The sequence below is a fragment of the Rhea americana genome, unplaced genomic scaffold, assembly GCF_003343005.1.
Source record: "Rhea americana isolate MKP2758 unplaced genomic scaffold, rheAme1 scaffold_182, whole genome shotgun sequence".
Lineage (NCBI taxonomy): Eukaryota > Metazoa > Chordata > Aves > Rheiformes > Rheidae > Rhea > Rhea americana.
Genome location: NW_028185950.1, coordinates 780,755 through 804,411, shown reverse-complemented (window position 1 = coordinate 804,411; position 23,657 = coordinate 780,755). Strand labels below are relative to the sequence as shown.

Here is a 23,657-nt window from a genome sequence, read left to right as displayed (position 1 = left end):
GGGGGGCAGGTGCGCTGCGCTGCGCGCCGGAGCTGGGGGGTGGCGCGGGAGTGCGGGCCAGGAGTGAGTCAAGGCGCCGTGTCTGGACAGGAAATATTTTAGCAATACATCGCCTTGAGTGACAGGACATTCCTCGARGAGGGAAAAACACTCTTGCGGGCTTTTTTTTCTTTCTTTCTTTCTTTTTTTTCCCTCTCCTTTTCTTCCGTAAGCCCGGGGCTGCCGACGGCTTTCATTTCGTGTTGAAAAGGATTAAGCGGGGCTGGGGAACAAGGGGATTTATAGGGAAAAAGGGAGCAGAGCGCAGAGGAGGGAGCTGCTTGTAATCGGCTGCAGCTCCGCTCTGCGCGCTGGCCGCCGGAGGAGCGGCCGAGGGGACGGCGCCGGGGGCAGGGGCGCCGCGGCGCGCCGGAGCCGCCCGAGCCGCTTTCCCCAGCCGGGGCGCTGCCGGCAGATAGGGTCTTTCCCTTAGCTGCCCCAGTGGGGCTTGAGCGGTGGCAACGATGTGGAGAAAGGGGGATGAAGACCCAGGTTCACTCGCCTGCTGGAAAGGGGAGATCTGAGGGTCTCCCTGGCTTAGACAGCGAGGTCTGACACTTTCCCCCGAAGCATGCCCCGCCGAAGTGCAGACGCTTCGCAGGCGATAGGTGCCGGTCGGTGCAGAGGCGTGTTGAAGGCAGCGCTGCGAAGGCGTTGTGTTTTAGCCTTCTGCGTGAGTGCGGAGTTATCTTTAAAAATTAATTTGKCCTTCTATTCTTTCGGTGCTGTTGCGTGGTATGGCTGCTTAATTATAAAAAAAAATATGTTAACTGCATCGAAATCAGTTGATGCTGTATCGTTTGCAGGCAGAGATTATATTTATTGCTGTGTCAGTTGCACATGGGTGGCAATTAGTGTCTCGTATTTAGCACCAATTTTAAAAGTAATCAAATATGCAGGCAAAGTTTTGTCTCTTGGCTCAAGCTGGCGAGGTGGTTTTTGGTTATATGTATGGTAACCTAGGCAATGTTATATTTTCGAGTTGCTRTTCCAGTCAACAGCATGGTCAGTAATGCAAAATGGGATTCGCTTTCTGACAACCTTTGTCTTTGTGAAATTATTCCTGTAATATATGCACACTGTGCTGCTGATCAGATCCCTAATTTGCTCACGAGAGATGCTCCTGCAGAATGTATTGTGCACCACGTTATGCCTAAAAAGTGCCACTTGGAGATGGCACAACAGTGTTCCTTACCGTTTTATGCAATAGGAAGGAAAAGATTTCACCTGAAAATTCTTGGCTTAAGAAAATCTGTTGGTTTACTTCCGACATTAGAGCAAACTTCTGAAATGTTTTCCTCTCTCTCTGTTGTTCGGAAAAACCGAGGGAGCAGGAAACACACAGCTTTCCTATGCTGTTTCTTTTTGAAACAGCAAAATAAATGAATAATTGAAACTGTAAGAATGTATTTTTWAAAAAAGAAGTGATACAGGTTTTACTTTTAGAAGACATAATGGTTTGGAGAGTTCTGACTTCTAAGGGAAGCTGCATATGAAAATGCAACACCAGATGAGATTCACTGGGAAAGGTGATTATTTTCACTCGGAGAGTGGGCTGATTGGCAAGGTTATGAAAGCATTGAGCATCTCTTAATTYGTTGCACTAAAATCGGGCCGCTTTTTTGAAGCACGTGGCCTTCTTGATCTCTTCAATTTGTACTTTATTCACGTATTTTCATTAATTTAGAGAAAGTCATCACTGAATAATAAATCCATCATTGGGCAGTAAATCCAGTGTTTACAAGGTATTTAATCGAGAAGAAATATACCAGCGCAGCTTTTAAATAAGCCAACAGGAATCTAGTAAAATCTGTTTAAAAATCTGAAAAAGAATAAAGCTATTTTTAATGATCACAGAAATCTTTTGTGTTGTTTACTTGAAGGCAAGGAAATTATTTCAGCATAGTATTATAGTATAATATGCAATCAGAACTATGTAGACTTATTTATCTCAATAATTTCACACCTAAATTTTAATACAATGGAGATATTAAATATACTTTGTTAGTTTGATTTTTTTTGATTTTGAATACAAAAATTCCTGCCCTTTTAACAAAAAATACAATCTGCTTTCCAAATATACAATACTCTTTAATTATTTTTCCTGAATTTTGTGAGAAACCTGTTCTGTATCGGTCAGAAACGACTAAAATATTTCTCAAACATTGCATTTTTTTCCCTCTCTGTTTGCAGTATTTTGTTACTGAACACACTTCTTGCTATGTATTTTCAAAAAGATGTATCCAAAGTATAGTTCAAATTTGAACAGCTAGCTGTATTTTATGAATGCGGATATGGTACAAGTTTAAGCTTTAAATATCTATGGTGTGTATGTGTGCATACAYTTCTGTGCATAGGTGCCTAAACTTGATTCTTTCTATTTTTGGAATCAGGATGTTTGCAAAATTAACATTTGCCATGTTATCTTATCCAGTCTGATTTCTTACCATTATAGGTTTTGAAAGGAGGAGCACAATATTTTTGCATGAAACTTAAATAAGGCTTTTAAGTAATAGGTAAAAAGATTAACTAAAATACAAACAGCAGTAGTAGATAAGATACTARCACAACTTTAGGAGGAAAAAACCTCCGATAGATAAAGATAATATGAGGAAAAATAAAATGGATTAGTAGTTTAGTTACAGACTATGGTGTCTAGAATCAATTATTCTGACTGAGGCAAATCCTATGTGGAAATACTACTATTAAATACTAATAGAGACTTTCTTTTTTCAAAGAACATATAGGAACAATTTATATAATTACTAACTTACCAATTCTGTTTTAAAGATACTAAAAACCAAATTGTTACCACAGTAGAGGGTCTCCCAAAATACTGAAAACAAGAAAAAAAAAAAAAAGAAAAAGAAACCTACAGTTCGGTAGTTTCCTGAAACTGGATTATATGATTCAAAATCCTGGCTCTTCTCAATTGCAAAATCAATGTCAGAATGTATTGGATAATTACAGTACCAAAATACAGTTTGTGTGCAGCTAATACATTGAATAAAAAATCATTTCTTTCTTTATTAAATAGAATCTTTCCAAATAAATATCTGCACTGCAGGGTGGTGAAGCACAGCCAAATAGCACCACCTTATGGACGTTTTCTTCTGAGGCCACAGCTCTCATTAGCTCTCTTGGTTTTGTTACCTGACTTCTTTTTTTTTTTTTTTTTTNCTTTTTTTTTCTTCTTTTAATACAGGTACATGTATGTGTGTATATAAATACACTGGCATATCTTTTGAAATGTAACACTTGTAGAAGATGTAACCCTTCTTTTTTTATTGCTCTTTCAGGCATCTGATGCCAGCTCTGAAAAACTGTTYAACGCTGTTACAAATAAAGGTAAGACTGCAATTCACGTCACAAACATATTTTTTCCCATACATTTCTTTTCATGGCAATTTCAATGGGAGATGAAATGTAACTTGTCTTGCAGAAATGTCGCAATCAGCTTGTTAGTGCTTTTTATGTTTCTCTTGGTTTCAGACATGTTCTGTATGCTTGGTAATTGCTTTGCTTAAGCAATATAATATAAAGCCTTTAAATAATGCATTGCCTGCCAGGTCAGAATTAATTTAAATAACAATATTAGGAATAGTTTATTTTACAAATGGCTTTAATTTAAGCTCATTTAAATAACTGTAAGAGTTTTCAAAATGTTTTAACTTGATTGTTACTCATCAGCTACATGATAGACGTGGAATTATGAATAGCCAATTTGCACTGCTGACAGTAATAACCAGCCAACATTTAGTATTCACAGGATAATAGTCATAAACCATGGCTTACTGTGCTGTATGCTTTCTGTAAAGTTAATAAATGATATAGAGGGCCACATTTAAATATTCAGTATCCCATTAATTTCTTCCAAACGGCAATATAAAGAGAGAGGGGCTAATGATATAACAGTACATTAAGGGAAGACTTACCCTAAGTCAGTGCCAGAACGCTTCTGTGCAGAGCTTGTCCTGAAGCAGCATTATTAGAAAGCCTGTAGGCTTTGGGTGTTTGGGGTTTTTTTTGATTTGTTTTGTGTTTTTTGGGGGAGGAAGGTTGAGGAATGGCTGTAGACATAGGTTGCGCCAATGTGTATAAGCCAAAGCCTTTAAAGTGCATCAGCTTTCCTACCTCTTTCACCCCACTGTGAATGGTAGTGCATGATAACTGCTTACCAAAAAGGTATAAACCCATAGTATTTTAGCTTGTAGATTTTTTTTTAAACATTTGAGTCAGTCCAGACTACCAAGAGCACATTTGATCTTGGTTTGGGATTTAGATACTGTCTGTTGACCAGGTGTGGCTTTGCGTAGTTGCCCTTTGTGCTTCCAACAGTTTGGCCATGTTTCTTTTTTTAATTCCACTGGGTCTTTCTGGTGGTTTTCTGTGCCTTTTAATTCACAAAGCCTTAGCCATTTAAAGGGGGGACAGTTCTGTGACCCCATGATGTTTGGGATTCCCTTGCTGATAGACCATCACTGGTGAAATTTGAAGGCAGAGAGGAGAAGGGGAGGGGGGAAGAAGACTTGTGTGTTTGGAGTGACCCAAGGCCCCCAAACTACATGTGACTGCATCTTTATTTTGCTAATTTGCTGTAAAAAGCTTTGGCATTTGAGTCGGTCTTTCTTGGGGCTGGGCCAGGGGAGAATAGGAGCCAAGGCAGTGAATGGACATTCCTCCCGCAGCCTGTAACTAGGGTGAAGGGCTCTCTTCAGCCCAAGAATGAGAAGTGATTGATGAAGAGTAGGCCCCTGCTCCTCTTCCTTTCGTTTTCTTTCTGGAATCGAGCACATTTCCCACATTCTTATTTTTGTTTACTTACCGAGGAGTTTGCTTCGTGGCATCTATTTGGTTGTGAATAACCGCGCTTGACAGGGAGCCTTTTCTTCTGAGCTACTTTTCTTTGGTGATTTAGTTCCCTTGAAAGGATTAGGGTTTCTTTGTGTAGCCTAAAATCAACATAGGCTTTTCGAAGCTTTGCTTGGGAAACCGTACACAAATAAGCTTTTTAGTTGATGGTAGATTATTCCTTTGCCCCTTATTTCCATCAAAATGGCGTCTTTCTTTTCTCCTCCTGAGTTTCCCCTTAAAGCCATATGCTAATTCCTGTTGGGAACATGAATGACAAGGGGAAGAATCAATGCAAATCCAGGTGCGGCAAAACTAGGCTGACTGGTATTTAAAAAAAATTTTTTTTCTTTTTTTTTAACCACTGGGAGAAAGAGATTAAGGGGAGAGAGGGCAGAAAAAGCACGGGCRAGAGTTTTGTTAAAGGGATTAGCATTCAGACTGCTAAATATCAGGAAAACATCMTCAAACCGATCCCCCTGTTCGGAGATAATGTCAATAATTGCTTCCAGACAGGTGCAGGGATTCTCGGGGAGGGCGGCGGGTTGCTGCTYGGCTGTTGCCTTCCCGACGTGTGTGTGCCGTGGGGATGGTGGGCGGCTGTCGAGGCGCTGTCACTTTGATGTATTTCAAGTTCAAGTTCTCGCGTTGCAATTCAGCCAGTTTGTTTTAAAGCCAATTCTCTCCCCCGGCTCCCCGCCGTGTTGCCCGTTGTTTCTTTTGCCCAAAGCAATAAAAATCACTCTTAAGAAAGGTCAGATCTGCACTGGATAAATCGGGATGAGAATCGGCAGAGCTGCTGGGTGATAGACCCGTGTGAGAGGTGCAGCGAGCYGACAAGTGTGCAACCCTACCTGGCCAGAGCTGGTCCTCTCTGGCCCTCAAAGTTACCCGAATTTCACATGCCTTCTTTGTCTTGCCCTGTTTATTCTACAAATTATAGCTAGTTGAGGTAGCAGAAACTACRAGAGTAACGTACTTCTAAAGTTGTGGAAATCCTGAAGCACTTGAGGTCTTGTGGATGCGATCTGCTTTCTACCATTCAGTTGTTTTGTTACAGTAGGACTTCATGGCTGAAGGTGACATAAAGCTCATACTATGCTTGGATTAGTATGGATGTATCATGCGGAACAGTCTCTTTTTCAWAAACTACTAATAAGTATGTCTAGGGCAAAAAGACCCTGCAGCACAGCTCCTGTGAAGAGGAAAAGATCCGTGAAGTTTTCTGAATTCAGTCCCCCAGCTCCCATATAAGAGTTTGYTTGACTAGAGGGGTTGGACTACATGATCTCCAGAGGTTTCTTCCTCCCTCAACCATTCTGTGAGTTAACTGCCCTTTGAGTCTAATGGGAAGATGTGTACCTGAATGCAGATGGGCCCTGTGGGTTTTGGGAGCTGACCCATGGGTTTCGGGACCACTGGGGGCCATGATACATGTGATACCAGAGCAAAGCCTGAAGGGGAGAGGGCTACAGCAAGCCCAGAGCTGTTTCTGCAGCAGGGTGGAAATTGTTGAGAAGGGCATGGCTTGGTCACAGGAGCAGGGGTCTCTGTAGCTGCCGTTGGGATGAGTTGCTCCAGGCTATGAATCAGAGCCCCTAGCTCCATCACTCAGATGTGAGGCCTTTCCACTGTGACGCTCACAGTTACGATGATTCCCGTTGAAATCCAGGGGGGGTAAATGCCTAAAGACTGAGAGCCCTTAGTAACGTTTGGAAAAGAGACTGAACTATTAAATAGATGAGATGGACAAGTAGTAGGAGATAAGAAGTCTTACCTTTCCATTAGGAATAATAAGCTGAGGCATGAATTGGGTTGTATGAGCCTGTAGAGAAGTCAAGAGTTGAGCCGGGACTTGTGGAGCCAGGGAGCTTGCCCTCCCTCCTGCCCCACCGGGGCTGCAGCAGCCCATGTGTATTAGGTGCCAGGGATATCTGACTACCTTTCCAAGTGAATTCAAACTGCTTATGAAAATCGATAGTGGGTTGTGTCCTTATGTTAGTATTTGCCACGCTGCTCTGCCCCGTGTCAGCTTTTCAGATGGGCTKTCTTATCACGTTGCTTTGATTAGCCTGAGGGCATCACCCAACTACAGCTCCAGGTCTAGTTCGCCCCCTCCCTCCGTGCAGCGTATACCTTCCAATTTCAGAATTGCTACTTATAGTCTTCTAGTGTTTTCAGAAAAGTGTCAACTTTTCCTTAGCATCTCGGTGTCAACCTTAATAACATTAGTTCTGTCCCAAATACAGAGTTTTGTTCACTAATTTTTGTAACATAACTTTGCAGCATAATCGAGTTCTGTTATCTTTTAATAATTAAAAAAAGACACTTCTGAAAGTCATACCACAGAGCAGGCAGCTCCTACTACTACTGTGGATTTGATTTATGTTAACTCCCTCCTACATAGCCTTGGAGAACAGCTTTTTCTGGAGGGAGAAGAGAATCCCAAAGTGGTGAAGTTTCATTTGCGCTGTATAGTGAAGTTTGCCTTTGATCAGAAGCACAATTGGGCTGTTACAGCTTTTTATGTTCAAATTGTTTACAGGATGTTCATGTAAACTTTATGAATCCTTCTGCTTTGTGGTACCACCAGCTGTCAGGGAAATATTTATATTCTCAGCTGGAGGCAGATCAAGGCGTCTGGGTTACTAGTCCTCACTAGTGGCTGAAATACTGATTGGATCAAGCCCTGGCTTTTTAGGCGGTTCCRGTGCAAAATCCTTCCCTGGAAAAACAGGCGTATTGTTTTCTCTTCCCTCATCTTTCTTTGGTGAATCATTTCTTGAGAGTCCTCTGCAGCGTCTGTTTCTGTAAACGAGTAGAGAGCTAAAGCAGGCAGATGCTTCTCTTTCCTGAGCCAATTCACAAGAGATACTTGGCTGTAGAGAAGTGCCCTCTCTCTAAGTGAGCCATCCACACAGCCTCTCACGTTGAATATATCTGAATCCACTGCAGCATCGATAGCAGGCGTGCAGTCTTCGCATAATGAGTGTGCCCAAGAGCTGACTGCTTCTCCCTCTTTCCACTGAGCCTTCCTCCTTCCTTTCCAAGAGTCTGTAGGAACCTAACATCCTTAGGTATATTCTCAGCTTTGCTTCTGACTTCTTTGGGGCTTCTCTCTGCATATGTTGGTCCTCCACACTCCTCCTTTTCCCCTCAGGGGAATGCTACTTCCTAGTTTGCTCCTGGGGTTACGGAGCAATCCCACTGCTGCAGGAAAGACAGCAGTCAAAGAACGTCGGGGCTGTAGAAACATAAAAGCGGCTCTGCAGACGACTTCTTGCRGTTGTCAAGGTGGCCTGCCCTCCCTAAATAGCTGCCTTTCCAGTGGAAAGTTTGCTGTTGGCTTTGCGTCACTCAGTTGCCCTGCGTTTTGTGGGTTGCACGTGATTTCTCAGTATTTTCCTTGTTCACCATCTCGTTAGTGAGAGACTGAGCATTTGGAAGAGTATGCYGCTTTGAAGGCCCAAGTTTCTTATACCTGCAAGTTAGATGAGAAGAAATGTTGTGTTGCTTCCCTGTAACTTCCAAGTTAGGCAGACAAAAAAATCAGTGCATGTCTTGAGATGGTCCTTTGCTCGAGCACACAGAACAGCCAGTCAGTTTTATTTTTGTACCCTGAAGGCGCTATCGGAGCAAGACGTTTGTCACTTAACTTCCCCCTTACGCCTGCATCTCTTGTGTCCCACCAGTCCTTTCCAGAGCAGGCTTTCCGTGTCCCCTCCCCTTCCCGTGCTAGAGGTCGTCGGTCTAGGATGCGACAGCCAGTGCCGGGGGATATAATAGCTATTCCGTAGCTGCAAGAGAAGGTCACTGGATAATGTGATGTACCCTGAGTGCCCGTAGAGACAGGTGAAAGTCAAAGGTAGGCCTTTCCAAAACCTTTCAGATTCTTAAATCTGAAATGTTACGCTCTTAAAACAAAGGAGTCTTCTGAGGCATCGCTGATYGTTTTTTAAGTTAGTTATTAGAAACAAAGAAAAACCATAAAACACCCAGAACAGTGCAAGTACCTGTAGGCACTGGCTTTTCTTAACYAGAGCAGCTGAAGGAGGCAGTTGAAAACGTTCTTGGAATTTGCGCTCGCATCAACTACTCTCCTTTTTCTCGCTTGGTGATTAYGTTCCTTTACGTGTTCATTTACGGCTGTTGATTTTAGGAAAGTCAAACTATTCCAGTGTCAGTGACATGCTACGATGACGATAATGATAATATTTACCCATCCTCCAGTTTATCTATTCTGGAGAAAGTATTTGTTGTATAAATTAAGGTATAATTGATTTTCTTAGAAAGACATATTAGTGTTGGGCTGCAAAATAACAAATTGAAAGTCGATTCAAAGTTAGGTTGAAAAATTCTTAGGGGTAAGAGTATTACAATGGCAAAGATCCTGACTKGACGTGCTTCAAGATTAGTGGAGTCCAAGTTGGAGTTTGACCTGAAATTTCAGAGATGGGGCGTCCTGCAGACCTCCTGTATCTGGCCTGCTGATAGTCTCTCCCTTGTAATAAAATGCTGTTTTCTTTGAAAATGTATGTTTATTTAACTAGGTCTCTTTTTGCTTCACAATCTGGATTCCATTCAGTCAGTTACCACTCCAATTAACTAACAATTATTTAACATTAACAGTAATTACAGACGCCAGTTAAGCGCCTACAGATGTCAACTGTTAGCTTTGTACCTAATCACTCAATGAAATGGAGAAAGTTCAACAAACATCAATTAGCCAAGCAATTAGTATGAGGTAGGAAAGAGCATGTTATCGTGTGTGAGCTGATTCAATTTATTTTATTTTGTCAGAAACACACACACACACACACACACACACACACCGACAAGCAGCAATGAGTCGCTGCGATTAGATAAAACTGCATTGTTTTGCTGTTTATACAAGGTTTTTCCCCTCCCCTCCTTTCCCTTACGTAACGTGCGTGTGCTTTGCCAGGCGCTTGTTATCTTATCGAATGCGTTTCGTTTCCACTGGAGAAGCACGGCAATGTCATTTGCAGGGGAGAGGCGAAGACTGTTGCAGCGGTTTTACACCGGTAGACGTGAGTTTTGGCCCAGCAGAACTGCCGCCGAGCTGCTTCCACCTTTATCCGAGAGCTACACCAAGGACCGTGCAAACACGAAAGCACTTGGGCAACAAATAGGCGCTTTTAGATAACAGCGACCAGCGTTAATTGGTGCCTTCGTGCGATTCAGCCGTGCGTTTAATGCGGATAGTCGGTTGAATCGCTTCAGGTAGCAATGTGCGTTGGGGCTCTGCAGCGGTTTCCTCGGGTTGTAACCGGGGCAGAAGTTTTCCGCAGGCAGCCGTGGAGCCAGCCCATGCTGTCGCGGCCTGGAGGGAGGGCGCGGGGCACTGAAGGGGCTTCAGAAAGAAAAGAAAAAGTAAAACTGGGCCAAAAATTCAAGAGAGGCAAAGAGGGGAGCAGATAAACTGATTCAGGTGCCCTTCAGAAGAATAAATGGCCTTGACTTGCGTATGCTGTGAGAAGCAGGAGCTGGGGCGGGGGAGAGGGGGTTGTACTTACCTAAAACGTATTCCCTAAAAATGTATTTATACTGCAATTCACATATTTAAAGTGGGACCTGAGAAGAACTTCCAAGTCCAGGAGCGCGAGACTTCAAACCCTCACCTGCCTGCTGGAAACCAGAGCGCGTTTCCCCCAGGCACTTGAAATATCTTGGGTCTAGACAGGCTCAGAACTTGTCCAGACCTCGTCAGGGCTGCGTGGCTTGTACCTGTTTTCAGCTGAAGGAGCTCCCTGAGCCAGATGTTATCCACGCAGTCCTGTGCCTTGTAGCCACTCCGAGCGCTTGTAGACATGGCCCTATAGAAGCAAGGGCCTCACATAACATGATCATTAGAATAAACCATCCTAATTGCATGCCTGTTGTCATTAACAGTGTTTGGAGCATGGTCCTCTTCTGCCATCAAGTGTGCCCCTGTGATTCCTTGATGGGGTTTAGCAAAATGTTGCAGCTTGGAGAGGAGCACTTCATGGTTGCGGCTCAGCCAGTRGCGAGCTGGTGATGGTGTTTGGCCGTGCTCGAGGAGCGCCCCGAGCCAGGTCCTGGGCACGCCGCGTGAGCGCTGCCCGTGGGAGGGAAGCAGGCAGGAAAGGGGAGTCAAAACGCCGCCTTTGCTGCTGCTTGTGTTTTTCTGCCTGATTTTAGTTAGGATTGGAGGACTGGAGAGAGGGAGGATGTGTAGCCCTGCTGAGCTCCCCCATCAATTTGGTATCGTTTCCAACTATTTAAAGCTGGTGGGCACTTTTGAAAATTGCGGCCAAAATAATTTGAGTGGCTTGTAACAGAAAACATCTGCTGCAAAGAACATTGTAGCCTAAGAAGAATGGTTTTAGAAAAACACATCTGACTAGCAAGACAGCCACAAACTAATCCTTAGTTCATTGACTAGACTTTGAGTCCCATWAGCGGTGAAACTTCATCTGTTAAAAGAAACAGCATTTTAGAAATCAAATGCAGATGAGCACAGTGCCCAGTTTTACTTCTACTTGCTGATTTTTATCATTAGTTGTTCACACGATCATCAGGCGTCAGTGGGTGTAATTGCTGCGTTGGTAGAACAGAAAAACTCTATTGCTTTGGCATTAGTCAAATCAGGGTTAGGTTTTGCTGGGCAGAAGAATAACACCATTATGCTCTGTCCCATGATAGTAACGAGTTTCGTCTTCTCTCACTTCTTGTATGGGTGAGATAGATACTTATCAAAATCTGACTTTGGCAATTTTTCAGTGTAGTGTGTGACCTGGCTGTCTCTGAGAAGTGAGATGAGAAGCTGTGCGAGCAGTACGACATCTTGTTCTGCATCTCAAACCTCACATTTAGGGCTGTGCCAACAGTTTAGATAACAGATTTGTTCAGCGCTTTTAGGGTGGCACAAGGAGAACATTGTGACTGAAGGAATTGATCTCCAGAGGTGGTACTCCATGAAAGAGGTCTGCTTAAGTCTTTCCTCTCGCATCTGACCGCATCTAGATGAGGACTCTAAATGATAGTGAGGACTCTTGGTGCTTTTGCTAAGGTCTGATCAGGTCTTATTTAGTTGGCTGGGAAAAATGGGATGAATTCATGGGTTCTCACCTATCGTCTTCATCAAGTAAGAAAAAGGAGTAATCTTGGCCTTAATTTGTTGCCAGAAGTTGAATCTTGTGTTTCTAACTTCCGATCAAGTGGATGTTAATTTGGAGATGAGAATTGTTGCTGTATGAATGCAGAACTTCCAGTTTCATTGGAATCTGAGAAAGAATTACTAAGTGAATAGGTAAATGGAAAGCTGTTAGTATTTTGAAAAGAGCAATGTGAAAGAATAGTGCTGAGTAGGTTTGCTGAATGTGTGCATCAACTAGGAATGAAAGCATGCTTGAAAAATTACTACATCACATGTGTACTCCTTCGCCACAACACAAGGAACCTTGTGATTACATTAGACATGTTTCAAGCAGGTCATTCAGGGTGGAACTGTTTTTGAAGACCATGGCTCTTGAGTAACTAGCTCGTTATAATCCAGTTTATATTTGAACAGTCACGTCTGATTGCAAAAAGGGTGAACAACCCTTAGAATACACAAGCAATTGCATGCAGGCTGCTAGGCTGATTAACTCATCCTGATAACAGTCATGTAACTGTGCTGGAGGTGCTTCTGCTTGTACCTAGAACAGGTATTTCATAGGTCATCTACTGCCTATTACCATGAATAAATAGGCTCTTGTTGACTTGACTGTGTTTGGATTAGACTCTAGGATAAATCATCATCTSTTGGTGTAGAAGTGCATTTTTGAGCATTTGGGAGGCTAAAACAAATCCAAATGGCTGTATGGTTTGAATTAGAGAACTCTCACTTGTTTCTTAGTTACAAGGATAGCTTTTCTCATCTTATAGGTTTGCTCCATACTCTGTCCAGTTTTCCTGCCCTGCTAGCTAGTGTACCTGCTGTTGTGTTTTCCCTGTGGTCTCTATATACTGTATGCCCAGATTAGCAGCTTAAGAGTTTGCAGTCTTGGAAGGACAAGAAATGAGAGTGCTCATCTCTGCTGAAAGTAATGGCGTGGAGCTGCATATTATTAGTGTTAACATCCTTATGGAGTGTTTTCCTATATATGCATCTGCATGAATATTTTACAAAAGTGACTGTATCTTCTTTCAGTGGCATTCTTTAAAAGATCATGGCCAAATGCTATCTGGTTGACAAGTGCTGTATCCTGTGATGCAGAGGGGAAGTGATGCAAGTTTTTTGTGGATAAAACACATTTTGACCAATAAGAAGAATCTACATCACATCCTATGGGGTTTGTACAGTTATTTCTGAAGGTTTCTTCTGTAGAGCTGAATCCTTTGAGATGCTAAGCATGTTCGCAGGCATTGTGGGTGTGAATCCAGCTTACTGGGCAGCTGAATTTGGAGCAGTCACCTATGAATGGCAGGGGAAACCCGCAAAATAGTAGAGAAGATTTCTGTCCTAGCTTGCTTTTCCCAAAGTCTCTCCAGTGTCTTTGGTATGTTGTGAATCTCACTCTTCCAGTGATGGTTCCCGACCAACTTGCTATTATTTCTGTTTTTCCATATCTTCTGCCTGTATCTATATGTTGAGTCTTACTCTTAAATAATAGGTCTTTGGACYGTCTTTCATCATGTTCGTACAGCACCACACACAGTGCAATCCCGGCCCACAGCCAGGGCTTGTGGGAATCACTGTAGTACAGTTAAATAACGATAATAATAATCTGGCAAGCTGTTACAGTTGTCTGCAAAGGCTGGGTAGTATGTGCGTGTGGGACAAGTCTGTGCATCTTCTGAAGTAATAAAAAAAAAAAAGAGTGTGTCGGCAACCCAACACGTAGTAAATTAACACCTTGTGTAAATGTTTAGCTGACAGCTTTAAGGGCTTTTGGCATTATAATAGTTAAGTTGGTTTTCTCTGTCTTCACATGCCCTGTCCGGCATCTTATCTTATTCAAATAACCTAATTGCTCTCCAGTCTTTCAACAGCACATCATCTTAGCACCTAGCTGCCAAGACAGTTATTCACCTCGAGGCCTCGTTATGTTTTGCCAGCACATTGGGGGCCAAAAATAACTTGACGGTATCAGCTCGATACCTCGGTCTCTAAACGACGAACAAATAACTGGGTGAGGCAAACCCCAAGCACCGCGCGCCGAGCCCTTGGCGGTAACCGTCGCAGCTCTGCCGGGCTCACGTCGGAGGAAATCTTCAGGCCGTAGCTAGCGCCGAGACGCGCGCGGGACGGCTTTGGAAATAGCATTGCGGGAAGGGAGGTGGGCGTCTTCGGCAGCCTGTGACAAGTCACTGCTGTTCTCCTGCAGGTGAGCGGCTGACGTGTTACAGCAAAGGTTGAACAAGAGCATTAAGAAAGAAAAAAAAAACCCTGAAAAACCGAAAGACACATACTGCTGTCATCCAGGATGGCTTACGGATGGGCCAGGAAATGATCCATCTTCCCCTTTTAATCTGATATTATAATTAATTTAAAGTTGATTGCTGTGAGTGGCTGTGCATACTTAAAAATTAGATTAGCCAGTGAATTGTCTCTAATGATGGCTTTTATTGCTCCAGTAGTTTACCCCAAAGCAACGTGCCTTTCTTTGGAGCACATTAATGCACCCTGAGAAGGCAGGGACGGGCAGCATCGAAGGTCGCCTAGCCCCAAATTCAAGGTTTCCGCGGTAAGACAGACATTGCTTTTGCTGTCACCGTCCCTCAGGCCCATGGGCGTCTTTCTGCGGCAGCAGGCAACGTAGCACCTTCGCTCGCGCCGCCCCGGGGAGGCGCTCCCGTCCCCGCTGCCCGCGGCGGCAGGGCCCCGCGTGCGCCCGCTGGCTCCCGGCTTCCGCAGCGCTCTGCTCGTCCTCCTGGCAAACGCAGACGCTTTTGGAGGCCGGCTCGAGCCCGGCGCTCGACTGCACCCAGAGCGGTGCGAGAGGCCTTCGGGGCCTCACTGCTTATTTCGTTATATGACTAATCCCGTGTGRCTTAGTGGAGGTGATAAAACAGAGTGGCTCCATGAAGAAGTGTGTGACAGATGCCGTAACTTGAAATTTGTTGGAATCGCGGTGTTTCTTAGCGCTGGCGTTGCCTCCTGTGTGCGTGCAGGTGAACGTCGAAGCAGGGYTTTCAGCCGCAGCGGTGCTGGGTGCGCGCGCGGGCTCTGTTAACCACCTGGCAAGGGAACTACGATCAACGCCAGTAAAATATTTCTGTTTGCTTTTTAGGCATAGTCAATGGTAGTAAGTAAATAGTGGGGCAGACGAAGGAGCTTCACGTTATCGTAAGTTGTTCTAAGCGACGCTGGCGCAGGGGAACATTAGTTATTTTGGCAAAGAATCTATAGCATTTTTCTGCAAYGTTTTTTGATTCTTTTGCTGCTGGCAGTTAAAAGCGGGAGTGGCAAAAGGACTTTAGGCCGATAGCAAAGCAAGCTTCAAAGCTTACAAGAGATCAGCCTAATTTGTAGGTGAAAGTTTGCTTTCATAATTAACCTGCCCATATTGTTTATTCTGGTGGATATACATAGATAAAGCAATTTGCAAATGAAAACAAATATATGATGCCAAGAATATGATTTAGTCTTTGAGCTGACTCTTCAGGAGGAGGATAAACAGATTTCAGTAGTTTTCATTTGAAAATTCAGGGTTTTTTTGTTTTCACTGAATGTGGGAAATGTGTAGATCACTACTTTAAATCAATAATTTATCGCTATATATTCATTTTCTCTCTGCAACTTAAACTTTGTCCTTTGTAGATAGAGGGAATATATTCTGTTAGGCTATGATTGTGATACATAAAAAGCGTGCGGGTAACTTGCTCTGACAGGCAGAAGGTGAATGATTGCACTAGATCTGAGGCAGTTTATACTTTTTTTAAACAGAAAGGAATTGCTTGTACTCTATTTACCTTTTCCCCTGAGGAGTAAATGTGAGGTGTAGGCATCCCATACTTTTTGACATGTTGCATTAGCGTTTTCTATTCATCACAGCAATGCAAAGCCTCGGAGCAAATGTACTCAAGGCTATTTGGTGGGGTAACATGCTGAAGCTTGCCTTGTAAACAGAAACATTCCTGCGATGTAATTCAAAAGTAAGCATCCTGCTAAATCTTAGCTCCACAGAGTATCGACTCAAGTGTTCCGGGGATCTCCTTAACTTTGGGAACAAACAGCAGCAGGATCTGAGCCCCTTACATTGAGCTACAAAACTTCAACGCTGGGAGCAATGTAAGAGAAGAGCTCACTTAGGAACTGCAGCTTTTAATGCATCCAGCATGGAGCAGAAGGTGTTTGGAACAGAAAGGCCACGAAAGTGAATTTATGTAAGAGATGTCCTGCAACTCTTGGTGCAAAAAAGTGTTGATATGAAAAAGTGAGACTGAGTAACACGTAAGATACTTGGAAGTATTCAAGGAGATAAATAATCATCATAAAATTATAGGGAAGATTCTTCAGTCTTTGATCAAGTGTTCTTTGAGTGAAGATTTGGGGGCTTTTTGGCCCACAGAAATGCCAGGGAACATTTTTTAATATCATTCACGTCATTTCTCAGTACAAACTTTCCCCACTTAAACTAGTGCAAGACCTCATGAGGACACTGTTATCTTGTCAGTGGCATATTTGACTCAGCTTGGTTGCGTTAACTGATTTAAAATCTTAACTGATAAAGCCAAGCTTTCATGGCTTTGCCTGTCCTGGCCACTTCTCTCGCCAGTTTAACACTCCTAAATTGTTTTTTTAATTAATGCTGTGCAAAGCCTGCCCCGGTTGCTAGTCCAGTCAAGCAAAATGAAAGGAACGGCAGATGGTCTGGGTGTTACGCTGGCAGAAACGTCGATACTTTGGGACAAAATCTGCTTTCAGCTTCACTTGTGTAATTCCAAGTAACACGTTTGAAATTGGCTTACATGGATTTCTGGAGGTGGAGACATGATAAGAGTTAAGTCCAGTGATAAAATTTCAGATGCCCTTTTCTCCTGTGTGAAGGAATTGAAGATTCAGGTGTTACTTGAACTGGTTAGTTTTCAGGACAAAAGGTTTTACAATTATATCCTATTAAAATAATTCTACCTAGAAGGTAAACCAAAATTACGTAGCCTCATTTTTTCCCTAAACCTTTACTGGAATGCAGTTTCAAATGCATATATCTGTGTATGTTTTTCATAATGCTCTGTAGTTTGACATGGGATCTTGCCAAAAGTGAAATCTTTAATRAAGTCCACAGGGTATTTATGCAGATCCAAAGCTGTTCATTACGTCTATTTTGAAGTACRTTGCTGTGTTGATGGCGAGGGGAATTTGTTGAAACCTGTAGCGTAAAACTTGTAATTTTGTTTGCTAACACTTGCAAAAGATTACAAATCTGATCCAAGGCCCTTTGAAGTCCAGGGGAGTAATGGGATCATTAGCTTAGGAATTAGTACGTGTTTTTCTAATATAATACTTTCACATGATGCTCTGGGAAAACCTCCTCCTCTCTTCTCCTCCCGTGCGGAGAACACACGCATCGGTAGTGGGGCGGCGGYGGCTTTCCTGCCGGCGGAAAACTTGGCCTCTCGAACATCCATAACTTCTGCCACTGTGTAATTTTAAAGGGAATAACCTAAAAAAAAATATCTCTATTCTTAAAGCCAGCTTTGTGGCTAACGTGGACAACTGCTTTGCCTCAGTAGCATGCAAGTACATTTTGAAAATTTCCCATGTCAATGTGCTGCATATTCCCCAGAAAAGGTGTTTTCGTAAGCACCTGGAGTCAATAGTTTTGTATGGGAACATCCCTGCTTCCGGGTGATGGGCACAGCAGTGTTACAGATTTACAAACTTACCCTGTCTAAAGGAACTGAAACAAAGGGTCATCGGAGCCAAAAGCGGCGGCAGTTTTTCATACAGCCAAATGGAAACGGCCTCTGTGCTGCAGCAGGATGCAAACATGAAAAAATAATGTTCTACATATCTTCAGAAGCTAAAGGGATTTTCAGCTTGCTGCTGCTGTTCAGTTCTCCGCAGGTATTTAATGGGTTTTGCTGAGACATGCTCCCCGTTGTAAAATGGTTCTGGAGCTGACAGACTTTGCTCAAGGCAAATTCTTTTCATTAAAAAAGGATTTAACTAATTAGACCCGACTGTCGACTGACAGAGTAATTGATAAGGGAAGTGGGCCCAGTAACCCGGAGGTGAGATTATATTGGGACTTTAAATCTTTATAGTCCCTGATAAAACTTAGGCTTCCCCGGAATGTCGGAAAAGTCATGCTGGCTTTTTCACAAGGCGTAGTGCCTGCGCGGATCTGCAAAAAGCCGCACTTCCCGCCAACTCATTTTTCAAAGCAAAGGTCTGATCCAGCCAATTTTTGTCACAAGCTAAAGCTCATTGCAGCAGATCTAGTGAAGCCGCTTTGCACATTTGTGCGGTTGGGYCCGCATATAGTTTGTATAGTTGAGCTACTGAGTAGTTTACGTGCAACTTTATGTCTCTTTAAATTACCTAAACTAAAAGTTAATGTGTCTTGTTTTTCACTGTTGAAATAAGTAATCACTTAGTCCAATAAATATTAGTTCTGGAACTGCTCCTTACTTGTAATTTGCTTTTCAAATGAGAATGAACTTGGAAATGTGTTTACGGATTGATAGGAAGGAAACTGGGCTGTAGGGAGCCCGGCTGTGTGTACACCGAGAATTGCAGTCAGATCCGTGCTCTCACGGAAAGCTGTTTCCAAATACAACCGGCGACTGTGTGTGACAGGCTGGAAGACTTCTACTTGTTGTTCTTTCAGCCTGTGGAAACCATGCTTTAGAGGGTAGCAGCAAAGTAACGAAAAGATCAGGAATTAGGACAGGACCTGGAAAAATCAAATTACAAAACTGTCTGACTGCTGTACAAAGTCCACTAAAAACATAAAAATRGGGTGTGGTGGGTGAAAGCCACTCACCCATGTTTAATTCTTCCTGTTTCAATTATCACTTAGATCTGAACATTAACTTCATTTGTTTTCAAGTGTCCAGATAACATCTAGGCTCAACAAAAGTTGACTAACAAAATAAATGCTAGTTTTGGACTTAGGCAAGAGGAATCAGGCCGATGTCAGATTATGGGCAAGAATTAGAGAAAGGTACCGGACACAAGGGTCACTGTCACTTTTGCTGCTTTAAGACGCTGAATATAGTTTAAACAAAGTTTTTGTCAGTGTTTCTAAAGGAAACCACAAGTAGAAAAAAAAAAGTGTCTTGCTTTTCCCAGTAAGCTGAATGCAGCGTGTCACTCATGAATTAAAAGAAAGAAATTTCAGCTATTGCAAATGAAGTGAACGTTTGCTAATAATAACTGTAAGTTTAGCTTGGAGTGGGGTCCTAAAGAGTTATAATACGGGTTATTTTCATTGGCGTACCAAGACTTTGCTGTAAGAGATGAGACATGTCTGTTACAGTCCTTCCCTCTTGGATGGAGCTGGGTGTATGCGAGGCCCGGTTTGCACGTATCAGTAAAATCAACCCTGCTACAATGTCAAAACATAGTAAGTCAGTCCTGTCTTAAAGTCTAAACCCCCTTTGTTTTTCTTTTTTCTTTTCCTTTTCCTTTTTTCTTTTCCTTGCGCTCCATCTAAAAAAAATAACTGAAAATAACTGAATGAATATAATCCATTTCTCCAAAGGAAGAAAAGTAATTGCCTCCAGACTTCTAACTTACCTGCCAAATTGCATCCTGATGTGAATTACAATGGGCAAATTATAATCTTTTGAGACAGGGGAAGAAATAATGGAGTCTGCAAGTGACCCTTCCCTGGTAGGCACAGTCAAAATGAAACTAAACTTGGCAAGTGATTTGCGCTCACATCAGGGAAGAGTTGGTCTCCAGGTCATCCTTGAAAGGCATTGACTTAGGAGCGCGAGGGAAATAGCTCGCACTGCACGCCGATGGCCGGAGGTTGAACAGAAGGCAATTTCAAGTACTATCAGCACTGTGCAGACTGCAAACTCTGTACTCCTCCACTCCAAAAAAGCAAAACAAAATCCAAACCAACAACGATACTAAACAACAAAAAGGAGGAGAGATGTCGAACCAAGGAGTCTCATGGTTGCACAGATGGTCCTGCTAAGGCTTTTCCCAAGCGATGGAGGGCGTGGGGGTAGCCACATCAGCAAGGTTTGAGCATCTGTCCCTCGAAAGTTCAGGATTTCTGTCTCATCTCCAGCACGGGGATACTTTCTTGTTCAGCACTGCTCAGGCTATGTTGTGTGTAAGCTGTTTCAGGCTGCTCTTTGTTATTTAGTAGAGCCCTGATGTAGTTATGTTGTAACAGCCAGCCTGTGTGCTATGTCTTAATTTGACTWTGTAACCCAGCTCTTTGGTTAAATGTAAAGCAACTTCAGGACGTGCTTTGGTCATCTTATGTACCTTTGAAATAGCTGTGTGATTATTGCAGTTTCAAAATACGTGGAGACAATTGTTTTGGAAAACTGTCAGAGATATTTCTGCAATGTGTTTCAGATTTAGTTGCAAATCTTGTCCTGTTTGTAGGATTTGCGTGACTTCAGCAGGACTGAAGTTGTTGAGTGCARTATCTTGTGGGGTTGACAGTTCTGTGGCATGGGACACTGGAGGTATTTGCTTCCAGGAGATCCTATTCAAGGGACAAAACTAATGCTGAATGATACTAGATCATAAAGTTTTGTTTCGAATTCCAGAAAAATACCAATGAAAAGAACAATATTTCATTTTCAGGTAGGGGGGTGTTGTGTTCAGAATGTTTCCACTGACCCAACTGAAAGTAACTCGAGCCACAGTCTAACAAGCCTTTCACTGTAAAATCTAAGAATAAATGCATGTGCCAGCATAAACTGCAGAGTACAATGTAGCATTGACAGTGTGAATAACCTCAAAATGTTATCGTTACCTGTATAAAGGACCCCAATGGTAAGCCAGAATGGCGTAATGAACATGGTATCTTCTGCAACACTTGCAATGCATGATGAAGTTTTTTTTTCTTTCAGGGCAAATGCAAAGAGTAAAATGAAAGATTATCTTTCTTATTTTAAAACATACRTATTTTTAGTTCACATGGATGATGGATTTACAGATAGGTATGGATATGCACCCAGACTCAAATATGAGTGTTATAATTTCCCAGCCCTTTCAATACTGTCTATGTTTTTGTGAAATGTGGTCCAGGAGACTTCCTAACCTCCTGCACAGAAGTGAAAGGAGGTTGAAAATATACAGTCATTTTGTAGCCTTTGCTGAAAACCAGAACTCTGGTGTTTTACTGTTACCTGCATTTGCACAATAAGGTACATTTAAATGTGACCTCAAAATGTACACCAAACATACTATCAAAGATATTAATTTTGCCTCAGCTTAGGCAGCATGGGTAGTTCTGTTTGAGAGGTACCCCAGTGGCCAAAACTGGAAAGTCAGAAGCCCCGTTAAGAGTTTTTTTACTTAACCTAAGTTACCTAAAATGATTCTGAAGTTTGTTTTGTGGTGGTTTGGGGAGAAAGGGGCTACGATTAAAGATGATGCTGTATAGAAGAATTAGCCTGGGAAAATGAACAGGGCAGTGAATTCTTCCAGACTGGGTGATGGATAACAGGAGCGAGCACAAGAAGAGGGAGGAGTAAGGTTATGTGCCACTGTAAAACAGATGTACTAATCTAGGGAAGGGTAACACTGCTAGTATCCATGGCAGTTTCTAGGGTAGTTGTGATGGTTCAATTTTTAACCCAAGGACGATTAAATGTCGTTTAGTAAACTTGGTCTGGAAGATGGTATTGTTGCAGTAAGCAATTTATTAGGGGAACGTGAACTGTAAAGGTTTATTAGTATGTTGTAAAACAATTATTTGTTTGTGTGCTTTTGCCCCTCAGGAATCTTTTTCTTTATATTTTCTAAATAATACAAGACATTCTTGACAGCAGAATCCCCACAGTGGTTAATGTCAGATTGTTATCAGATTTGGCAGTGATTGTTTTCTAATAATATGTATGTTTTTCCCTTGCTGCCCATGTAAGAGTGACAGTTTGCTGCAACTCAATGCAAGATTAAAAAAAAAAAAAAAAAAAAAAAAAAAAAAAAAAGGTCAGCACTAGCCATTCAGATCACTGAAAACATGTAATCTAGTTAGCGCAGAGCTTTCTTGCTATTTATCTGCCTTTTAGTTATCTGAGGAAAGGATTTCCAAGAAGCAGATGTTAGATGGGGTCTGAATTCCTTTTGGTTTTTAGTGAAAGTGAGGTCAAATCTGAGCTTGAAAAATGATCTTTTCTAGACTCCCAACAAAAAAGCTGATGAAACTCGTAATGTGCATTGTATTATTGCTCTTATTTTTAAGATTTATCAAGATGTTTTAGTTTAATAAGCTTCACAATGCGCTTTGTAATGATTAGTGTCTTCTCTGGGATAACAGAGGGGGACAGAGGCCGAGGTATAGAAAACGGGCAATGCAAATCGACAGATGGCGGGGTTATGCCATTCGTGATATTACTGGGCAGGACCTCATTTCTGGTGTTGCCCTGTAGCTTGCCCATTAAGGCATGTCTTATTGGGCGCATATGGGGAGAAGATGACCAGGGTCTTCTCCTGAGGGAAGGCTGGGGCAAGGTTCACAGAATCACAGAGTGGTTGAGGTTAGAGGGACCTCTGGAGATCTAGTCCAACCCCCCTGCTCAAGCAGGGTCACCTAAAGCATGTTGCCCACAACCCTGTCCAGACAGCTTTTGAACATCTCCAAGGATGGAGAATCTCAAGAGRTTGAGAACCTCTCTGGGCAGTCTGTTCCAGTGCTCTGTTCAGAATAGGATCCAGATTTCTGTTTTTTTTTTTTTTTTCCTCCCCCCATTTGCCAATCCTACAATTGGTTTGTGAGTCCACTTTCCCAACCTGAATCAGTCCAACACGGGAAGACTTTCTGCTCGGCACCTACAGTTGTTTCAATGGCTGAGCTGCCCAAACAGCTAGGAGCAGTGATCATCTTCTGCATCTTCCACCAYGTGGCTCTGAAAATGCAACAGCTGTCAGAAACATAAACTGAACCATCAACTTCTCAACACCAGACTGTTTCCTAAACAAAGCACTCTGATGACAGATATTAGACATCTCCCCGAGGAACCTGGGGTACTCCCACAGCTGCCATTTTCCTCTGGAAGTGAACGTGAAAGATAAACTGAATTTGATCCTGGGGCAGGATTAACAACCTGTGATGTGTCACAGCAGAGGGGAAAGGGCAGCATTTAAAGCTCCTCTCAGCTGTTGTGGCAACAAAACAAAACAGAAGAAGAAGCTGATTGCCAACGCTACCATGCAACGTCTTTCAGAAGGGGATTAAGCTGCTGAATGTACTTTTTAGACTGAGAGTGACACTGTGTTAAATATAACCCTTTTAGAATATTTCTTCTGGGGAATTATTTTGAAAAAGCCCTATGGCCCTGGGTCAGTGAGAATCCCTTGATGCTAGAAGCATTAACTAGAACAAGAACATTAAGTGAGCTCGAGATATTGTGAGTTATTTTTTGCCTTATCGGTCTTCATCTCAAGATTATTAGCAAGATGCTCCTCTCTCCTTGTCCATGTGGTGTTCTCAATTAGGGTGATTTAGTCTTATTAATGAAAATTTACTAATTAAAACAAAGTGTGTGCTTTGTTTTAGTTTATTTAACTGTATCGGAGTTTAAAATCTAGAAGATACTATGTTTTTCCCCAGAAAATTCATTTACCAAAAATAGACTTTTTATGTGAAACGTGG

At 42.5% G+C, this 23,657-nt stretch overlaps 1 protein-coding gene across 1 annotated transcript in view; it reads left to right on the top strand.

The window, feature by feature from the left end:
- The window catches only part of AUTS2 (activator of transcription and developmental regulator AUTS2), a 973,254-nt gene that overhangs the window by 898,304 nt on the left and 51,293 nt on the right, over window positions 1-23,657 (top strand). Inside the window, exon 10 of the mRNA XM_085302011.1 lies at window positions 3,339-3,387. Within this exon, the coding sequence (XP_085158137.1) occupies window positions 3,339-3,387 (49 nt within the window). The remainder of the gene's footprint in view (window positions 1-3,338; window positions 3,388-23,657) is intronic.